Source organism: Marmota marmota, unplaced genomic scaffold (assembly GCF_001458135.2).
Source record: "Marmota marmota marmota unplaced genomic scaffold, marMar, whole genome shotgun sequence".
Taxonomy (NCBI): Eukaryota; Metazoa; Chordata; class Mammalia; order Rodentia; family Sciuridae; genus Marmota; species Marmota marmota.
The window spans coordinates 19,892,538-19,914,238 of record NW_026000164.1 but is presented as its reverse complement, the minus strand read 5'-3'; the positions used below and the strand labels follow the sequence as shown (position 1 = coordinate 19,914,238).

The 21,701-nt window shown below is 35.6% G+C and overlaps 2 protein-coding genes across 3 annotated transcripts in view; one reads left to right on the top strand and one right to left on the bottom strand.

Moving 5' to 3' along the window:
• Tmem209 (transmembrane protein 209) overlaps positions 1–12,218 on the bottom strand; it is a 33,053-nt gene extending 20,835 nt beyond the window's left edge. The window contains exons 1-6 of one of the 2 annotated variants that reach the window (XM_015493828.2): positions 12,103–12,218; positions 10,994–11,130; positions 10,808–10,866; positions 9,281–9,412; positions 8,505–8,746; positions 2,767–2,968 (exon numbers count right to left, since the gene is read on the bottom strand). In XM_015493828.2, the coding sequence (XP_015349314.1) occupies positions 2,767–2,968; positions 8,505–8,746; positions 9,281–9,412; positions 10,808–10,866; positions 10,994–11,130; positions 12,103–12,105 (775 nt within the window). In that variant the 5' untranslated portion in view covers positions 12,106–12,218. The other variant, XM_048786931.1, reaches the window with a different exon arrangement.
• Positions 12,219–14,496: 2,278 nt separating this feature from the next.
• Positions 14,497–21,341, top strand: Ssmem1 (serine rich single-pass membrane protein 1). Its single transcript, XM_015493953.2, has 3 exons — positions 14,497–14,679; positions 18,707–18,761; positions 20,523–21,341. Exons 1-3 carry the CDS (start codon positions 14,497–14,499, stop codon positions 21,017–21,019), a joined length of 735 nt encoding a protein of 244 aa, XP_015349439.2. The 3' UTR covers positions 21,020–21,341.
• The last annotated feature ends 360 nt before the right edge of the window (positions 21,342–21,701 follow it).

Sequence of the window (21,701 nt, the reverse complement as noted above, 5' to 3'; positions counted from 1 at the left end):
GTGAGAGACACTGAGCACCTAGTTTCTCACTAATGGAGAAAGGAGTTATGGATAGGGAAAGGGAGGGACTAGGAGAAACCCTTTGTAGGTGAATTGGAATTAAGGTATAAATATAAGCTATTTTCTAGCTGTATGTTCTAAGGACCTAGAGTACTGATACTCAGTAACAACAGTGGTCACACCAAGAACCTAGCTATTCACTTCTAAATACCATTCTTCACTAAAGAAATTTGGATTTCTGAGGTAAAGAGAATAATCCCAGAACTAGCCAGGGAAAGTAAAGGATGAGTCTGGAATATTTTGTGATACTAGAAACTATCTGAGGGGAAAAAGTACTCAAAGAATGCCATGTCAAAAGATACATAAATGCGGGGCTGGGGAAGTGGCTCAAGTGGTAACGCGCTCGCCTGGCAAGCGCGGGGCACTGGGTTCGATCCTCAGCACCACATAAAAATAAAAATAAAAATAAAAATAAAAATAAAAATAAAGATGTTGTGTCCACTGAAAACTAAAAAATAAATATTAAAAAAAAAAAAAAGATACATAAATGGGCTGTGGCTGTGGCTCAGTGGTATAGCACTTACCTAGCATGTGTGAGGCACTAGGTTTGATCCTCAGCACCATGTTAAAAATAAACAAAATAAGGTATTTAAGAAAAAAAAAAAAAAAAAAGAATACAGAAACTAGTTTAAGAGGACCTCACTAGCCAACCTGGGACAATGCAACTATCAAAATAAATGACCTAATTGATGAGAATAAAAAGCATTATCTTTTATTTTGAAGTAAAATGCTATTTAGTAACTAGAATGACACAAATAAATTTAAAGGTCATAACATAATAGTGTGACTGTACTTACTATCACTGAATTGCACACTTAAAATAGTTAAGTCTTATGTAAATTTTATCACAGTAAAAAACATGAGAGGGATGGAATGATGCCATCAGAAAGTCTCTGTAACATTTAACATAGTAATAATTCATTTAGGAAAGAATATTTAAAGAATAGGTATAGACCTAGATATACCAGGAAAATATTTACCAAAAAAAATAATGTTAATTTGTTAATATCAGACAAAACAGATTTTAAGGCAAAGATAAAAATAAAAGACACAATTCACCAGAAAATTAACTGTTCTGAATTTGTAGGTACTTAACATAATCTCATACATTTAGCAACCTGACAGAATTATGAATATTTTATTGAAGAATATCAGTGGGAGGTTTTGATATACTTTCTTAACAAATGATAGATCAAGCAGAAAAAAATTAGTAAGATAAAGAGTTTTAAGAATATTATCAAGAACCTTAACCAATAAACACGTATCGGGACCAAAATTAAGAGACTATGCATTCTTTTGAATACACCCAAAAACCATTTACAAAAAATGGCCACGCTACCACATAGCAACCTAAAAGCAAGTCTAAAAGAAAGAGGAAAAGAAAGAAAAAAAGAAAACTCCCAGACATTAATAGATATAGATCAGAATCTCTAGTCACACAGTACAATTAACTTAGGGGGAAATGAAGATAATCAGGTCTCTTCAGGCTTGAAAATTAAAAGTGACACCAATAACACTTGCAAACAACAATAGCACTTCTAAATAAACTTCTACGGGTTGAGGAAAAAGATAAAATGAAGTCTGAAAATCACAAACATGTGTAGAGGTTGTTTTGTGTTATACCCTATATCATTTTCAGTAGACTTGAAATACCTCAAAATCTAAAGATGAAAAAAGCATGTATCAAAAGTAATAAGATAATATTGATTTGTTTCTTTGACATTTGTGGCATTCTCAGGCAGAATTAAATTAAAACTCCCTAGAGAGATTTCAAGCGACACAAAGAGCCATGGTCCAATAACTTGGCTTCCTCACCATGGCTGCGCTTTAGCACCTAATGTGCTTTCTGTGAAAGTTCCTGAGGGGGAAAAATCATTACTCAGTTCAATAATCTAATTTGGTTTCAAATAATTGACTTTGTAATAATCAAATCCTCTACAAATAGATTAAGATTTGCTAACTTTCCTTCCCTAGGTAAACTACATAGGCTTTAAGAAAATAATAAAAGACAAATTTTTAAACGTTCTGAAAAATAGCAGCATTTTTAGGGTAAATACATACTTCTTCCTCAACCTGCCCTGCCACATCAGCATTCCAAAGGATTACCTCAAAAGAGACAAATATTATTTGAATAAACTTTGCCATGCACTACTTCAAAACGTTATTTTATAGCCTCAACTTTTAATTTTTTTTTTGCAGTACTGGGGATTAAACTCAGGACCTTGCACAAGCTAGTCAAGTTCTCTATTGCTAAGTGTCCCCCACCCCAGGGTCTTTTGTTTTCTTTTAATTTTGAGATAAGTTCTAAGATGCCCAGGCTGGCCTCAAACTTGTGAGCCTCCCGCCTCAGCCTCCTGGGAATTCGGATTATAGGTGTGTGCCAATAAACCCTGGCCTAGCCTCGGCTTGAAACAGAAATTTTAACTTGCATTATACAAAAAGGCTTTCAACCTTACTGTAGATAAAAGGCTCAAGGCATCTCAAGCTATTGTATCTTAACTTCTTAAAATTTGATGGGTGCTAATTCCAAATGCATAAAATTATTACATATAAAGCAATACAAAATGTGTCTGTCTCTTAAACTACACAAATTATATTAGTAAAAGAGACAAAAATACATAGAGGTATCAAAATAATGAAAACAACACATTAAGGATTATGTACAATGACAACAAAAAATATTTGCATTAGAAATAAATTGTGTACCCAGCTTAACTCTATGCTGCTTCTCTTCTTCACTTCTAAGAAAAGTGTCCAAAGTCCGCAGGTCTGTCATGTAGTCCTCTTTGTCAGTAGGTGAGTTATAGACAGTGGGTGAAGAACGGTATCGAGATCTCAAGCCGCTGCTCTCCACTGGGCCAACAGTGGTAGGGTACGGAGAAGAAGGAGAAGGACTAAAGCCTGCCAACTATACAAAATAAAAAAAAACTTTAGTTTATTTTTCCTTAACTGAAATTTATTTATTTTTTATTTATTTATACTGTGGTTTCAACCTAGGGGTTCTTTATCAGTGAGCTATATCCCAATCCCTTTTGGTTTTCCACAGGGTCTCCACAAAATTGCCAAGGTTGGCCTTATAGACTCCCAAGTCACTGAGTTATAGGCATGCACCACAATACATGGCTTATTTTTAACTTAAAAGTAACACACCTATTCAATGGTCAAAATCTAGAACATTCACAACACCAAATGCTGGTGAGGTTGTAGAACAAAAGGGACTCTCATTCATTGCTGATGGGAATGTAAAATGGTATAGCCACTTTGCAACAGTTGGGTGGTTTCTTACAAAAGTTAAACATCCTCTTACCATACCATCTAGTAATTGTACTCTTTCGTATTTACACAAAACTTATGTCCATACAAAAAACCTGTATATGGATGTTCATAGCAGCTTTATTCATAATTGCCAAAATTTGGAATCAACCAAGATGTCTTTCAGAAGGTAAATGAGTATATTACTCAAGAAACAAGCTATCAGGTTATGAAGATATGGAGGAACCTTAAATGCATATTCCTAAGTGAAAGAAGCCAATCTGAAAGGCTACATACGTGTAAGTTCAAATATATAACATTTCAGAAAAGGCAAAATATGGAGGAAATAAAAAGATCAGTGGTTATAAGAAATCTGGAGGGAAAGAGGGATGAATTAAGTGAACTATAGGGGACTTTCTTCTGTATGATGCTATACTGGTGGATATATATGTTATTATGTATTTGTCCAAACCCATAGAATGTGTCAATTAATGTAGGTTCCTCAATTGTAATAAATATGCCACTCTGATATTGGTGAAGGGTATTTTTACAAGAGGAGTTATGGGACATCTCTGTACCTTCCTACCAATTTTGCTGCAAACACAAACTAAAAAAAGTAATAGGTATTTCAAAAAGTTTAATGAAGAAAATAGGTAATATTTATAACCTCACTATCCAGAGATAATTTAATCCTTTCTCACGTTTCTTTTCTATTTTGAAATCTTTAAAATGTACATAGCTATTTCAATGTATTTGTATTTACATAATTAAGACAATACTATTTGGCTTTATATACTTTCTAAAAAAGTTACCCAAGTGTTTCCTGTATCTCTTAAAAATATTATTTGCATTACCATACATTTTAATACACAAATATAACAATTTATTATTATATGCTTATTCTGTATATTTGGATTGTCTGCAAGTTTTGGCTACTGTAAATAGTGTTAATATTGAACACTGTTATACATACATCTTTGCTTGAATTTGTGATCATTTTCTTTAGGATAGATTTCTGAAACTAAATTTATTTGGCTAAAGCGTATGAACTTTTTAAAATACATATTCCCACCTATTAAATGAAATGTTACCCTAAATCATGTTCCTATCAGAGAATAATAGATAGGAATACCATATAACTATATGTCTATCAGAAGTACTACTTTAGTTTACTTGATATACAAGAATATTTTGTTATAAATGTACATTTAATTATCATTTCCTTATCCTCACAAAATTAAACACTATAAATACAATTACTAGTCACCTATATTACCTGTTAACTGTTTGCTTAAGTACTGACAATTTTTTCTATTGCATTTCATGATCAATTCGTATTAGTTTATAATAAATTTATTACAGGTCTTATAATTATTTAATGCTGTTCAAAAATAAAAGTGTTAATCCCCTTTCACACTGATATCTCTTTTTTTAAGTTAACATCAATTCCTTTTATATACTATGATTATATCTGGGGTACTATTTTTCTTTTTTTAGATATACATGACAGTCAAGTATATTTTGACATATTATACATACATGTAGTATAACTTCCCATTCTTAAGGTTGTACCTGATGTGGAGTTACACTGGTCACTTATTCACATACGAACACAGGAAAGTTATATCTGATTCATTCTACTGTCTTTCCTATTCCTATCCCCCATCCCTTCCCTTCATTTCCCTTTGTCTAATCCAATGAACTTCTATTCCCCTTCACCCAATTTACTGGATACTGTTGTATTTAATTGGTCTATTTTTGGTTAAGGGCCATATACTTAAAAAAGTAAAACAGATGTTATAGCTTTAACATCTATAGGGATATACCCTAACTCTTAGTAAAAACTTTCCTGGCTCCCAGAAGAGCAGAGTAACACATGCCCACAATCCTTGTGACTCAGGAGGACTGCAAATTCCAGGCCAGCCTCCGCAACTTAGTGAGACCCTCAACCACTTATGGAGACCCTGTCTTAAAATAAAAGTAAAAAAATAAAAGGTACAGGGATATAGCTAAGGGGTGAAGCACTGAGTTCCATCCCCAATACAAAATTTTAAAAAAACCCAAACAAAATCTTTCCTGGCTTCCCCCCCCGCCCCCATATTAATGTTCTCTCTTCATTTAGCATCTTTTATATTTCATAGTAATATACATATATTTTCATATAGGACCTATATACTTCTATAGCTCAATCTTGGAATGTTTATATTTTTACACAATTATAGGAATTTTGAAATCCCCTTGGATCTAACTGAATAATGCTTTATATGATTATAAGCTACTGATTTTGGATATTTACCTTATATCCAGCTACTTAATGAAAGGGTTTTTTGTTGTTTTAGTACTGAGCATTGTCTAACACTAGTCACATCCCTAGTTCTTTTTATTTTGTATTTTGAGACAGAGTTTCACTAAGATGCTGAGGCTGGCCTTGAATTTGCAATCATCCTGTCTCAGCCTCCTGAGTTGCTGGGATTACAGGTGTTCACCACCACACGTGGTTTATAACCAAAGTATTTAATATTAAAATGGATGCTTTTAGAAAATAGTTTTTAAAAATTTAGTTTTGGGTTGGTAGAAGTGCTTGTCTATAAGGTGCAAAATCCTGGGTTTAAACCCCAGCACTACAAAAATAAAGAAATAAAGAAAAGAAAAATTTAGTTTTTATACAGATTCTTGAATAGAATATGCTAATAGATTTCTTGCTCTGATAGAATAAACCACCTGGTCATCGATTATCCTTTATTTTAGAAAAAAAATCAGCATCTTAATATTCTATGAATTTAAAGGTTATTTATGATTTTCACAAATAAATTTGTCCTGTTGTATTTTTTGAGCTTTTAAAGTATTATTTCTGTCCCTAAAGTTAACAGAAAATATAGTTTTGCTAATTCCATGGACTTTGCAAAAAGAAAGGTGCAGTATTCGATGTATTTATCAAGGTGGTCTTTTTAAACATTGTTCAAATCTTTTGTGTCTTTATTTGTTGCCTACTTTATTGGACATAGGATGATAATACTAAAGTCTTCTACAATAATTCTGTTTATTAATCTCTTCATATTTCTGCTTTATATATATTATATACATACATTTTAGTATCTTTATATTTATTTATTTTTATGTGGTGCTGAGGATTGAACCTAGGGCTTCGTACGTGCTAGGCAAGAGCTGTACCACTAAGCCAAAACCTCAGCCCCTCTGCTTTATATTTTATAATGCTATATTATTCAACATATAAAGATTGTGACTATTGTATCTTCCCAATGTATCATTTCCTTCATCAATTTAAAATGACATTTTGTCCAATATAATGCGTTCTCCCTTAAAGTTATACTTTGATAACATTGCCACCTTATTGTTTTTCTGATAAGTCATCATAAAAGTGTAACTTTGTCACTTTTACTATGACATTTTCCTGATATACTTTTTAAGATTTTAAAACAAGAAAGATAATAAGGTGAAAAATCTTAATTTATAATTTTTTTCTATCTAATTTGTATATGGTAAAATGTACAGGGCAGAAAAGATGACTGCAAAAGATTGTGTAGCAAAAGTGAGCAAGAAAAGACTGCTTCATTAAAAATAAACATTATATTGATGTTTTGGTAGGAGGCATCTCTACTACTTTTTTTGTACAGACAGAATATAAGCTGTAATGTACCTGATTTTGTAGCAAAAAAGCAACATTTGACATTTTTGGTCTACTCTCTTAATATAGACTATCCACAGTGAAATTGCTACATAAAGAACCAAAAAGAGGGGCTGGGATTATGGCTCAGTGGTAGAGCGCTTGCCCACCACGTGCAGGGGCCTGGGTTCGATCCTCAGCACCATACAAAAATAAATAAATAAAATAAAGATATTGTGTCCAGCTACAACCTAAAAATAGATATATATATAAAAAATAGAACCAAAGAGACATATGGAAACAGGATGGCCCAGATTACATACAATATAAATGAGAAATCACAAGTCAGTGATAATGAAAATAATGTATGAAAATTGGAGCAACATAAATTTCAGCAAAAACAAAAATAAAGGGCTGGGGATGTGGCTCAAGTGGTAGTGTGCTCGCCTGGCATGCGTGAGGTGCTGGGTTTGATCCTCAACACCTCATAAAAATAAAATAAAATAAAGATATTGTGTGCACCTAAAACTAAAAAATAAATATTTAAAAAATAAAATAAAATCCTCACCTGTGTGTTTGTGTGTGTATACATGTTTGTGTTTATGTGTGGGGTACTGGGGACTGAACCTTGTAGCAGCGTGCATTACCATTGAACTACATCTTAGATCTTTATTTTGAAATGGGTCTTGCTAAGTTGCAAAAGCTGCCCTCAAACTTCTGATCTAACTGCCTCAGTCTCCTCCAGTTACTGGGTTTACATATACACCACCATACCCAGCAAAAACCCTTAATTACACCACTGAAAGGGAGAAAATCAACTGGCAAAGTAAGGGAAATTTCTAAATTTAGGAAAGAAAAAAACCACAAGAGGACAAACAGAATTGACTATTATAAATTTTAAAATCTCTATATGTATATTTTCGAAAATCCCATAATTAAAATACCAACTTAGGAGGAAAAAATTAGAGGGTACAGATCCAAAGACACGTGGGTAAAGAATGAGAACCTTGCAAAAAATATACATTAAGCTACAATAGACTATTTTCATTTTTCTTATCAGCAGAAATTTATAAAAAATTGATTAACTTGATAATCAAAGGTATGATAAAATGAATACTCTTAAACATTTCTGTGACAATATAACCTGGTACAATTCTTTTGAGTAGCCACCTATTCCCTTTAAATTATCAGGAACTTTATAAACATTTAGTGCAAATTAATAACAGCATTTGTGATAGTGGGGATACAATCCAGGGTCTTGTGTATGCAAGATAAGCACTCTACCACTGATCTATACCACTAGTTCTCTTTCATATTAAGAGGTTGTTTAAAAATCTTTTGATTAGGTATCAGGATTAAACCTAGGGGTGCTTTACCACTGAGCTACATCCCCAGTCCTTTTTATTTTGAGACAAGCTTGAAACTCAACCTTGCAATCCTCCTGCCTCAACTTCCCAAGCAGTTGAGATTACACACATGTATCACCATGCTTGCTGGGACTACATTATTTTCAATGTACCTCCCAATTCTAAAATAAAGTGACTGGCCAAGAGAAAAGTGTCATTACCTTATTGTAAGTGCTGACAGGTGAGTAGGTCACTCCAGGGCTGTAAGAACCACTGCCACCTGAGGACAGACCTTGCAGTTGAGGGCTATATCCAGTCATACAGCTGGTGGTGAACTTGGGACTGGTACTAGGTGAACGAGATGGACTATAACTCAATACACTCTGACCCTGAATTGGAGGGGAAGGTGGAGAGGGGGGGATTTGGGGAGATGCCAGATCATGTGGAGGAGTAGTCTGTACAACTAGAAGGAGAAGAAAAAAAAAATTTTTATACACATGCATGTGCACACGTGCGTGCACGCGCACACACACACACAAACACATACGTGTATGTATTTAAAAATTTTTTTTTGTTTTTAATGAAACAGATTTTAAGAAACTCAAACCTCTCTTTCAGGAAAGAAAGACAGCAACAGAAGAATCTGGTTGTTAAATTATATAAAATATTATTACTAAAGGGCACAGATTAGTTGTTTACCCTTTCCAGAGTTCAAAATAAGAAATTGATTTCAATGCAAGATTTAGTCATTTAATTGTAATTGAACAATGGAACAAACTTCCATGACGTTGCTGAATGCTAGTTCCATTCAATTTATAGAAACGGTAATAATAATCATTGGTCTGAAAACAGTTTACTGTAGATCTGCTCAATATAGTTGAACCAGAAGGATTTCTAAGTCCCTTCTAGTTCTGAGTCTATGAAAAGGAAAAATTAACTTATAAAAGATTTATTTCTAACCTTATCCTCACCTCTGCAAGAGATATAACATACTCACCAGTTGTTTTTAGCCCTAAAAGTGTTTGTTGTCCAGGGCTAACTACAAGACTTGTTGGGGCCACAGTATATTTGAAGTATCTCCAAAAATCAAATAAGGCATTAAGGCTGAAGAGAGATGCAAGGGCAAGCTCTGGAAAAGAACAATAATTTATTTTAAAAAGGAGGGGGTATATGTTGATGGGTGGGGTGGACAAAAACCCTCCATATTTTAGCACATTAACAACAAAATTGAAAACTACCTGACAACAGCTACCATTTAAGGAATATCTATTAGGTATACAGAATTTATCAATGAGTTTCAAACTATCACTAATCCTTACAACCTTGTATAAGAGATAGCTTTACCCTCCTTCTAATCATTAATCAATAGTCAGAGGCCAAATTCTTTTTTTTGGGGGGGNGAATTCATGGGCACTCGACCACTGAGCCACATTCCCAGCCCTATTTTGTATTTTATTTAGAGACAGTGTAACAGGGGTTCACTTGATGCTTTGACTATATCCCTCTGGCTTTGAAACTTACAAGTTTTTTCTTTCCCCCCATCTTCTTTTCCCTAAACCTCTTCTCTCTGATCTTTTTTCCCCTAAACTTCTCCTTGCTGATCTCTCCTCCCTAATCTCATTTTTTTCTGAATCACCTCTATAAAAGCCCTCTGTTCCTGTGGATGGGAAGAATCACAGCCTTTGGGACAGGAGTTCCCTGTGTTTCTCCTTTGCTGGCAAAGAAATAAACCTTCTTTTTTCTTTTTCTCAAAACCATGTTCTCTTTATTAGAATGGCATCAGGGATAAGGACTGAGCTTTTGGCAAAAACAGGGTCCTACCGAGTTGCTTAGCACTTTACTTTTGCTGAGGCTGGCTTTGAACTTGTGATCCTCCTGCTTCAGCCTCGAGCATTTACAAGACAGGTAATATTTGTTTGTTTGGGGATTAGGGATTGAACCCAGGGGTGTTTTACCACTGAGCCATATCCCCAGCCCTTTTTTTATATTTTATTTTGAGTCAGCATCTAACTACGTTGCTTAGAACCTTGCTAAATTGCTGAGGGTGGCTTTGAACTTGTGATTCTCCTGCTTCAGCCACCAGAAGTGCTGCGATTATAGGCATGTGCTACCATGCCCAGCCCAAATGACTTTTATAAGACTATACATCTAGTTAATGAGCCGTGATTCTAATTTAGGTCTGCACATTCCAAATCCTTTGCTCTTTCACTTTGCATACCAGCTCTCATGGCAGATTGTAGACTAATGAGTCCAGACTATGAACTTTACTTTAACATCTATAAGGGACCCTTTATACTCAAGGATTATGGAAAAGCAGACAAAAGAAGAGGAAAGGGTGAGGAAATTAAGGAAAGCATCCAGTGGAGTAGAAATCTGAACTAATTCTTGAAAATGTGGAGACAGCATTTCAGGAGACCAACAAATATAAATTTCAACTTCCCCAAACTTAATATTTTTTCACAGACTCATAATTACCTGGAATTGTATTGTTTATTAGTTTGATTGTTTACTAGAAATTACTTACCAATATACCAGAGGGGCCAGTAAGTCACATTATAATATGAACTAATCAATTTTCCAGTCCTGAAAAAATTAGAAAGTGTTTTCAATTAAAAAAAAAAAAAACTCCGAAAATCAAAACACATACAAAAAACTATGGAACCAACCATTGGCTGCTTAAATCTTCACCTTTTTTGGCTGATTAACTTACATTTCAGTATATATCATTCCAGCCACTGATACATTTAGGAGTCCCCAGGCTAAAACCACTTTTCTGGCTTCTGTTTCTTTTCTCATCTTGATGGTTCTGTCAATAAGGGAAGCACTAGGGCTTGCCTCTCCTTGCATCTATTCAAAGTAAAATCACAGGAATGAAGTCAAAAGAAACTACTTTTCCATGTAAGAAATAAAAACTTTTGTGTCCTTCATGAAGTAAAAATTGTTCTTTCCTTCATCTTTAAAAATACCTAACCAAAAATGTATCAAGTATCACAGTATGTAAAGAGAACCCTAAATTACATCTTCTTTGGCACCACAGGGAAATCAAGAGAGAACTGGCTTGTTCTTTCAGAGAATAATTCAATACTTTAGTTAATAAAAATGTCTTTTTTTTTTTTTTCTAATTTAGGGGTTGGTTATTATGTCTGCAAATATTCCACCTTTTGTTTTTGGGGTATGTCACAAGTACAGCAAGGGTATAGTTTTTTAAAAATTATTAAAACTCAATATACCCCAAATTTGGGAGAAAATATTCCGTACGCCATATAAATCATGAAGACTCTTTCTCCATCCTAACGCAGAAGCTCTCATTACGTCCCACCTTAAATAACCCTGCACTGGGACTTATATAAGCCAGGGATCTCCATTTTGTGTACTGATAAAGTTGAAGGTTTTACATTAGACGGCGGGTACCTATGGTGTGAAAGGAACCAGAGGAAGAGAGGACAGTGTATTCGGTTTTGTTTCACATGGGGATTTATGTTTCCTTTTTTTGTTTTTTCCTGCTAAACTCAAACTTAACAGGCAAGTGGAAAACGTGTTCCAGTTACAGGAATCGTATCCCATAGAGAATATTACAGTACCCTTCCCGCCCTTCAGTCCGCTTCACAACTCCCCAGTGCAAAGTGCTTCCCTCCCAGGATCCCTCAGTACAAACTTTAGTCACCCCTAATGTTTCTTTCCTCCCTTTCACTAAAAGTGATGGGACGCCTAGCAGTATCTTCCCTTGGCTGAAACCCGTGCAGATCAGTAGGCGCGGAACTCCCAAAGCCAGCGTGGACTCCACGTCCAGGAAGCACAAAGACTACCCCGAGAACGCACCATGTTCTTCGCCCGGAAGTCGCGGACTCGCGCCACTCCTAATTGCACATGCGCGAAACCAAGCGCTAAGGCCAAACCGGGAGTCTGGCTGGTCTACAGTTACCGGAAGAACTGGGCCGTCTCTTCTCGCGAGAAGCGGCGGGGGGGGGGGGAGGTGCGGAGGGACCGGGCTCCTGCGTTACCAGGGAAACAGCTCGGATTGGTAGTTACCACTAAGCTGCAGGGAGAAAGCTGAACAGCAAAATTCAGACCAGGTTCTGAACTCGCAGTAAAAAGTAATAACTATAACAAGATGAATTTTGTATATATTAATATGATTTTAGCTTCCTTAGGGCTTTTATGTACTTACATTTGTAAGCAGATTTTATTTAGTAGGGTGGCTAATTTTCTGGATAGAGTGTGCATGATGGGTCTGGGCATGATGGGTCTGGACACGATGAGCAAAGACAAAGCAATTCTGTTCCTTGTGATATATATATTTTATCTCCATATCCATCCCAGTTCTGGCCCCATTTAAATTCTTTTTTTATAATATTTTTTAGTTGTAGTTGGACACAATACCTTTTATTTTATTTACTTATTTTTATGTGGTGCTGAGGCTTGAACCCAGTGCCTCATATGTGCTAGGCAGCGTTCTACCGCTGAGCCACAACCCAGCCCATCCCCCCACATAATTCTTAAATATTTATATAATGAGAATGCAACAGTAACAAGAAACCCCAAAATTTGTTTGATTGAAGTTGTTAAAGATTTTCAATGTTTAAAAAAACAAACACCTATTTCCCTGAAAATTCTTTTGAAGGAACTTATAATTATGAGGGAAAGGTTCATCAAGGAGTAGTTGAGTTTGGTTCTATTCCAAATACATATACTGTGCCACTGAGCTAGGCGAGAAATATAAAAAATGAGAACTTCCTGGTTACTGTCTCAGGAGCTCAGTCTGTAGGCCCAGAGGTGCAGTGAAGGCCAAATGAGATGAGTGTAGTGAGCCCTAAGATGGCACATGTAGCTCAGCCTTGGCCCAGGTCTTAGTCTGGCTCCCAGATCTCTTGGAGATCTTGACACTGGCCTGAGGCCCAGAGAACCAGTGGCCGGGGTGCTTGAAGTCTGGGGACTCATTCGACATAGGGAGAAATGTGTCCCACAATGAAAACATTAATCCATGGTCATAATAAACCATCATGTTCGTCTAGTAACTAAAATTTTTCCTAAATCGATCCTAAGGTTAAATAGAAGAATATGAAGTTCATTGTATTGCATATGAAAATCTGTGGGTTTGCTATGCTTAAAGATCTAACAGATTTTAAGTGAGATTTTAAAATCATTTTTATATTATCTTTGCAGTAATATTGTTTGGCCCTAGTTGTGGATTTAAAAATGAAGTAACATGAAAATTGTTCAAAGAAAAAAAGTTTGATTCAATGTACCGTCAAAATTAGAATGTCAGGATTCTACCTCTTCCATGTCCAACTCTTTGCTAAAAAAAATAGTATACATTTGATATAATTTTTAACAGACACATATGTATTTCTCCATCTTAATATAATCTATAAGCTATTGAGCATTTATTCCAGGCTTAAAAAAGAACACTGCCAATCAAGTTTGATAGATGTTTGCCATTGTATTTGGGCTTCCATAACAAAATATCACAAACCACAGGGTGCCCCTGCAAACAAACAAAAATCACAGACAGGGTAGCTTAAACAATAGACATTTATTTCTTCCAGTTGGGAGGCTAGAAGTCCAAGACCAAGGTGTCAGCAGGATTGGTTTCTCTTGAGGCCTGAGTGGCTCATAGATAGTCTCCTTGTCATATGTCCTCATGTGTGCTTTTTCTGTGCCGGGTAAATCCTTAGTGTTTCCTTTTTTTATAAGAACACTAGTAGTATTAGATTAGGGTTCCACTTTTATGACTCTCTTAATCTTTGCTACCTCTTTAAAAGTCTTCTCTCCAAATATAATCAAATGTGGGGGGATGAGGGCTTCAACATTTGAATTTGGGGGAACACAACTCAATCTTTGATAAATTAGAATTGTGTATATTAATTTATAATGGTATGAAACATATAAAAGAGATTGATAAAAATGAGTGGTACCTTAGACACTTAGATCTAAAGATATGAAAAATATATACAATTTTAAGGGAAAAAAGATTAGGGCCAAAAAAACCATATTGAAGTATGGGGGAAAATACCATAAAATTTTGTGGAAGTAATTTAGATAAATCTTCCAAAAACTTAGAACTACAAAAAGCACTTGTCAATCCCTGTAATAGATCCTTAAATGTATGTCATAATGGGTTGCCAAGGAAATTGTCATACGTCATGGAGTGAAATAGTTCCCAGTCACCTTCATCCCTTTGAGCATGTTTTATTTTCTAAGCAAGAATCCATCATGGGAGACCTTTTTTCCTTATTTTGGGAGGTAGATCCTCCCCCCATACCTTTAAGTTTTACCATTCCTAATCAGGATTATGAATGCCGGAAGGATGACTCTTGTGGGGCAATAGGGAACTTCCTGCTTTGGTATTTTGCCATTATATCTGTCCTGATGTTCTTGTCTCGGGCTTCTGTCTGGGTAAGATATCCTTTTTTAATTTTAAATAATATTTTTAGTATATACTAGGGGATTTTTATAAATTTCTTTGCTGAAACTATTTAAAAATTTATTTTTTAGTTATAAAAATAATTCAAAAGTCATTTTAGAGAATCCAAGAATATTGAAAAGAATGGAGGAAAAAAATTTAAAACTATTTCACAGAGATAATCACTGTTAACATTTTTTAGTATCATTCTAGGTTATTTTTCTTCTTCTTTTTTTTTTTTCCTGACCCAGTATATCTTTCCTCTTACATGGCTGACATTATATTGTTTGTATTTTCATATCCTGTTTTTTTAAACTTAATAACATACCGTAAACACTTGCAAAAGTTATATTCACTCATCAGCACTTCTAATGATTGCTTGATTTTCTATCTTGTGGTTGCATCATAAAAATTCTTCAGTTTTAGGATATTTAGGTTATTTATCATTTATCCATAAGTTAGGTAATGCTTGGATAAACTTCTGTCCTGGTTAATTCTTTTTGTAGCCATGTCATTCTAGTTGAAGATAAAAAAGTTAGTCATATTGATAAAAACTCATGGAGGATTTGGGAGATTTTAGAATGAAGCAGTATACTTTCTGCATAGGATAAGACGCAGAACTAAACTAAACTAAAGTCACCACCCTTGATCATTTATCAGCAGAAGAAAATCCCATGCTCATAGGAATGACATAGCCCACTTTATCAGGACTGTGATGCCCCAAAATATTATGAGCAACCAAGCTCTTGAAAATTGCTGACATGGAATCCTTGCTGGCCATTAATGCCAGGTTGATGATTAATCAAGCTACCATCATTTAGCATTACAGCCAGAGCCCTGGTCTGGCAGTGGTCAGCTAGACTGAGTGCTATATCAGCTCTGGATGCAGAGGAGGTTTGCTATGTCTATGCCAGCCAGATTCCATTATATAATCAAAGTTTCTCCCCCACCAAATCCCAGCCAAGAAGAAGTTTCATCTAAAGTCTAAATGCTTCTTTAAGGTAAATACTTTGCCAAAAGGAGATTTAGAATAGTGATAGCTTATATGTGTCTTAGACTCCTTAGCTAAGTATATTGAATTTGTCTGGCCTGGCAAGAAAAGCTACTTTAGAAAATTAACAAAAAATTGAAATTGATCACTGGCAATTTCATCATGAAGACCACTTAAGAGAGGTCTCAGCTATTCCTCTGCTCTCTTGCTTGCATCAGCTCTTTGGAGACTCAGAATCCTGAGCTTCAAGGACTCAAGAGAGTATGTAGTCCAGGCTCTGTTTACAGGCAAACAAGGTATCATTATCCACCTCTTTCTTTAGTTGATAAGGCCCACAGAAATTAAGGGACTTGTCCAATGTCACACAAGTGATTAGTGACAGAGGGGACTAGACCTAGATTTCCTGCCATATTATTTGTTTACTTCAAAGCATAGTTTGAAATGTTGAATTAAATCTATTCAGTGCTGATTAAAACCTTAATTATCTTAGAGGTTTCATCTTTCATTCTGTGTCCTTGTGGCAGCTACAATTGGCGGGACTGCTTCTCCTGAAGGGTCCCAGATTGGAAATCTGAGAACCATATGAGAGCTAGTCAAGGAGGATGGAATTTTTCCTTCACTTTGAACTTCTTCATTTTCTCTGTGAAACTATGAGACTTTATTTACAAACCTTGAAGTAATGGTAATAGTGCAATGGAAATGTGGTGGTAATTATCCTCCAACGTGAAGCATGCTGATTTCCTCTGGATTTCCCACTTTTTAGGATGCACTTACCCTTTTGCTTTCAGAGACTATAAATACTCTATTTAGCTTATATAGTTGTTTAGGATTTATTCAGATTGCTAGTGCTGGTATTTTTCTGGAAATATTACTCTGAAATCCTCATTCTGCCTATGTGAAACTGAGCTTAGGGAGGTGTTAAGTGACTTGGTAAGATCACAGAGTTGGTTAGTGGCAGAAAGAAAGAGCACAGCCCACATTTTCTACTCTGCCCTCAGGGCAGGCACTGCTGCTGTTTTTACTCACTAAGTCACACACAAAGACAGTTAATAAAATGCTTTTTGTAACCACAGTCCGTATGATTCCACTTAGCTTAACACAAAATCTTTCTTTTGATTTTATGGTTTTATTTTTATTTGGCATCAAATGTGGAAGCTTTCTTTAGAAATGATAGAAAACCAATAAGTGTTTTCAAATACCTTCCTCCCTCTGTTACACAAGTACATGTTATAGACAATGTGGAGATTATAGGAAAATAGACAAACTAAAATAAAAATCACTTCAGATTATGTAGAAATATCCAACAACTATTAACTTTGAGGGTTATAGATTTCCAATTTTTAAATAATTTTCTCTATACATATTACATTTAAAATATTTATGGAGCTCTAAAACATTTTTTTTAAAAGGTGTCTTCAGAAAGGATTCCACTGTCAAGATTTTCAGAGAATGGTTATTGTAACCCAAAAAGCAAGGAAGTACCTTGTTAGATATTGAGAAAGCAATGGGTCAGGATCTTAGATTGCAGTTATAAATATCCAAGTATTGCATTTTTTCAACCCAAAGGAAGTTTGACTTTCTGCATAAATTTGTTTTTCCCCTAATTGTAGAAAATTTGAAAAAAAAAAAGAAACAAAAAGTCACTGTCTTAACCACTTAAAAGCCAACCATTGCTACTCCTTATACACATATTCCTTAAAGTCTCTTTTCATATTTTTAGCAAACTTGTGCTCATACTATTATATACAGTTTTGCATCTTGAATTTTAGCTCAACATTGAAATATTTATTTCCTCTTGCTATGACATACTTTTATTATAAGTTTTACAACTATATCTTACATGATCATACCATAATTTAATTAGCCATTATTTACTTTTGAATTTTGAATTTTATATTATCCTAATTATACGATGATGAATATTTCCATGGAAAAAGCTCTCTCTTTTGGGAGGCTTATTTCCTGATGACAGAATCCTTGAGAAAAAAATTATAGGTCAAGACATTAATGAATATTTCTAAAGTTTTTGATACATTCTGAAAGTTGTTTTGTATTTGCGTCTTTTGGTAAAATCATCTTCAGCATCAGAAAGTGGGACGCTACTCTGAAATATGGGACAAATATTTATAGTCTTGGGACAGAATATTTGGAATTGGACTATTCAAAGAAATCCATTTCTTCTGAATGTCGTATTAAAAGATAATAAATTATGGTTGCATCTTGGAGGAAACTATCTGAAAGATTAAGGACGTATTAAGTCTGTGAATTCAGGTAAAGATATTTGTGTATATAAATGCCTCATATCAGATATTTTATTTAAAAAATAACTTAACCGGATCGATTCTTTAAAAAATAATTTTGAATGAATTGTAGTATTATCCAATGTGTTTTTAAATGAAATTTCTGTGTTATGTAAATGGGTATAAGGAAAACTTTATAACCTGCAGCTCCTCCTCAGCATTATTTTCTCTCCTGTCTCTATTTCATTTTGCTTAGTTTAAAACATTTTGGTGGATTCTGCTGCTGAATGGGCAGCAGAAGTAGAAACATAGTAACAGGAACTTAACAAGTACTTATGTAATTGCTGAATGTTTAAAATTAGACATGAGGGCTGGGGTTGTTGCTCAGAGGTAGAGCACTTGCCTAGTGTGGGTGAGGCCCTGGGTTAGATCCTCAGCACCACATAGAAATAAAATAAAGATATTGTGTCCAGCTATAACTAAAAAGGAAATATTAAAAAAAGGTTACTAAAAACTTTTAAAAAATTAGACATCAACACTATTACCTTGGGCAATAGCATTTCTTTTTTTTTTTTTTTTAATTTTAATATTTATTTTTTAGTTATCGGCGGATACAACATCTTCGTTTTCTTGTATGTGGTGCTGGAGGATCGAACCCGGGCCGCACGCATGCCAGGCGAGCACGCTACCGCTTGAGCCACATCCCCAGCCCCAATAGCATTTCTTAACAAGTAAATATTAGTGAAAAACAACCGAGATCACTCTTACTAATAAATATTTCTGAAACAGATGTCTGAGACTAAAAAGGATGAAGACGGTGGAACAAGTGCTTCAGTAAGTAAAGGTGAGAGCTGGTGTGTGCTTGGTATTGGACTGTGATGAGAGAGGCATGTGCTGAGTGTGGAAAGCAAGCAACAGAGGTGAACGGCCAAAACCATTGCAGGGCTTCTCCACCCAACAAAGGGTGAGCTCCTTGCTTTTCTACTCCCTAGTTCAGGACAGCTCCGCTGCTTGAGCCAAGCCATCAGAAGCAATGAGTTACTGGTAGGTAGAACACAAGCTCTCTTTTCTTTCCTTAGCACTCTCCCTTCACATTAACTTGCCTTTTGTACACTTTGTTGTGAGCTGAAGTGACATCTTTTTCAATAACCTATAAGCAGTGATGTGCTGGTAACAATTAACAACTGGTTCTCCCAAAATGTGCATGTTTTTATAATTTAATTTACACAATTTGTAAATAATAAAATATATAATGCCCTTTATGGTAAATTCTGTATAGACCACTGATTCACAAAAATGCTCTCCTTGTTGTTGTTGTTGTTTTTTTTTTAGGTGGTACTAGGGATTGAACTCAGGGGAGGTCTACCTCTGAGCTATACCCCCCCACACTTTTTTTTTGCATACCAGGGATTGAACTCAGGGGCACTGAATCATTGAGCTACATCCCCAGCCTATTTTGTGTTTTATTTAGAGACAGGGTCTCACTGCGTTGCTTAATGCCTTGCTGTTGCTGAGGCTGGCTTTGAACTCATGATCCTCTTGCCTCAGCTTCCCCAGCCTCTGAGATTACAAGGTGTGCTACTACCCCCAGCCCTCTTCTTGACTTTTGCCAGACCCTTGCATCCTGAGCATGGCTGCAGTTGATGAACAGGTATAGTTCCAGCATGAATGTTGTTTTCCTCAAATGAAAGTGAAAAAGATATTATGTTGGAACTTGGTTGTATATGATGTGAGTGGGTTTCTTTGCTGAAATGGCTAATAGCTTTACAATACTGGAAGAATGTTTCATTTTAGGGAGTTAGTCACAATGTAGTGGCTGCCAGCATGGCACTGCAGTCTGCATTAGTAACATGTTCTCTGTCACTTTCTTAGTCTTAGACATTCAACAAAACCATACATCAAATCCTGGTCTTTTGTGTTTGCTGATTTTCAGGGTAACCCCTCAAAGCTGGTTTCAAGCTACCAGCATGGTATTTCCAACACCCAGACACAACAGACATAAATCAATAGTTTCAAGAACACACAGCATAATAAACTGCAGTACGATAATTTGGAAATGATGGTTATTAAGTAATTATTACTATTTTTAGTGGATTGACTTAATTGTAAGTTTGTACGATTTTTAGTGATGACTATGTGTAACCATCTCATGAAATTCCTGAAAATTTATCAGCTCTAGTGAGTTGGGTCTGAGCTAATGCCAGCATACCACTGCACAAAGAAAAGAGCCTTAGTTCTTGCTACCCAAATCACCCTCATATACATACACATTCTTGAATGTTTGAGACTTTGAGACAAAGGGAGAAAAAGTCCTTCTCTGACAAAGTTTGGAGACTTTCTCCCTTTTGTTCTTAATATTCTGGGGTCTGCAAAACTTCAAAAGTGACATATCAAGCATCTGTCTATTACTGTCTGGTCTTGGGAACATAGGGTATGGCACTGTTAAGTGCAGCCAGCTGCCAGCAGCGCAGTTGATTGGGTGAAAGCAGTGACCTGACATTTGACCCTTACGAGTGAGCCCACACATGCAGTAGGCTTCCTTGGATGATGTGAAGTTAAAGTAAACAACAGTGTTTCTAACTTGTCCATTTGTTTTCTTGGTTAGCAAGCAAAGAAAATTCTTATAAGCGACAAAACAAAGACGGTTCCTGGGCCTTTTCTCAAACAATGAAAAAAACAAAACAGGGTCAACTTTCCCCAGTAACGGACTCAGAAGTGGCCTTGGTCAATGCCTATCTAGAACAAAGACGAGCCAGGCACCAGTCTCAACTCCATCAGGTGAATCAGACCCAACATGACAGTGACACTACTGAGTGTGACAGTGAAGAATCTAACTCAGGAGCCTCCTCATGGAAGGAGAGTGAAAGTGAGCAGCATCTATCCCCAACCATTGTTAAGAAGAGAAAAATAGCTCAAAGGCAAGGAAATCTGGGAAATTACCAAATCAGGGAAAGGCCCTGCCTCCACTGCAAAGCCATGAGAACCAATGAGTGGTTGACACGCCATTTCCTACAGAACACTTCAGTATCAGTCCCCATGAAGGGAGATACTCCAGAGGAAAATGCTATGCCTGACATTAATCCAAAATTCAACAAATTTTGAATTTCATCTTACCTTACTTGAAGCCAAGTGAAAGAGATTAATAAAAATGAGAACTCACCAGAGCCCTAGGTGAGGAGACTTTTATAATAAAGTTTCTCTACTATCAACAAAAACGTACTTGGAACCCAAGAGGTAAAATTTCAGACAATTCTTTTTTTTTTTTTCTAAAAAAAAAAAAAAAAAAAAAAGCCAGTGAATTTGTTTCTGGCACCATTGGAACACTGAAGATCTGCATTCACTGTGATATTTTTCTTTTATTCACAAGAGCACAGGACAGATACTTCATGCCTTGAGTGTGTGTATTTTGCTTATATCTAAAATGCAAATAAGGAAGCTCTTTGGAAATAAATTTATGTTGAGAAACCATTTACATTTATTCACATATTTTGGTTATCTGACTGATGGAATGAACTAGAGGAAGTTGATTGGAATAGAATTGGCCCATCCTTTCTATGTTTCTATTTTCAAACAACTCTACCACAGCTGTGCTTCTACATGTATCTACTAGGGGCTGTTGACGAAGAGGAGCTCAGGGGCCTGAAAAAAATAACTGATTCCTGGAGTAGACCAGGGAGGGGAGGCAGCATGACTCAGAAGGGTAGATGGACTATGGGCTGTCCACAGCTGTTGTACCAAGGGCATGATAGGTGCTAAAGAAAACATTTTTCTGATACTTGTTAAA

Excerpts from the sequence above, each read along its gene's own strand:
- Ssmem1 (XM_015493953.2), top strand. The coding sequence starts at position 14,497 with ATGGGAGACCTTTTTTCCTTATTTTGGGAGGTAGATCCTCCCCCCATA. Across the intron at positions 14,680-18,706 it reads TGTCTCGGGCTTCTGTCTGG|ATGTCTGAGACTAAAAAGGA; the intron begins GTAAGATATCCT and ends TTTCTGAAACAG. Across the intron at positions 18,762-20,522 it reads AAGTGCTTCAGTAAGTAAAG|CAAGCAAAGAAAATTCTTAT; the intron begins GTGAGAGCTGGT and ends TTTCTTGGTTAG.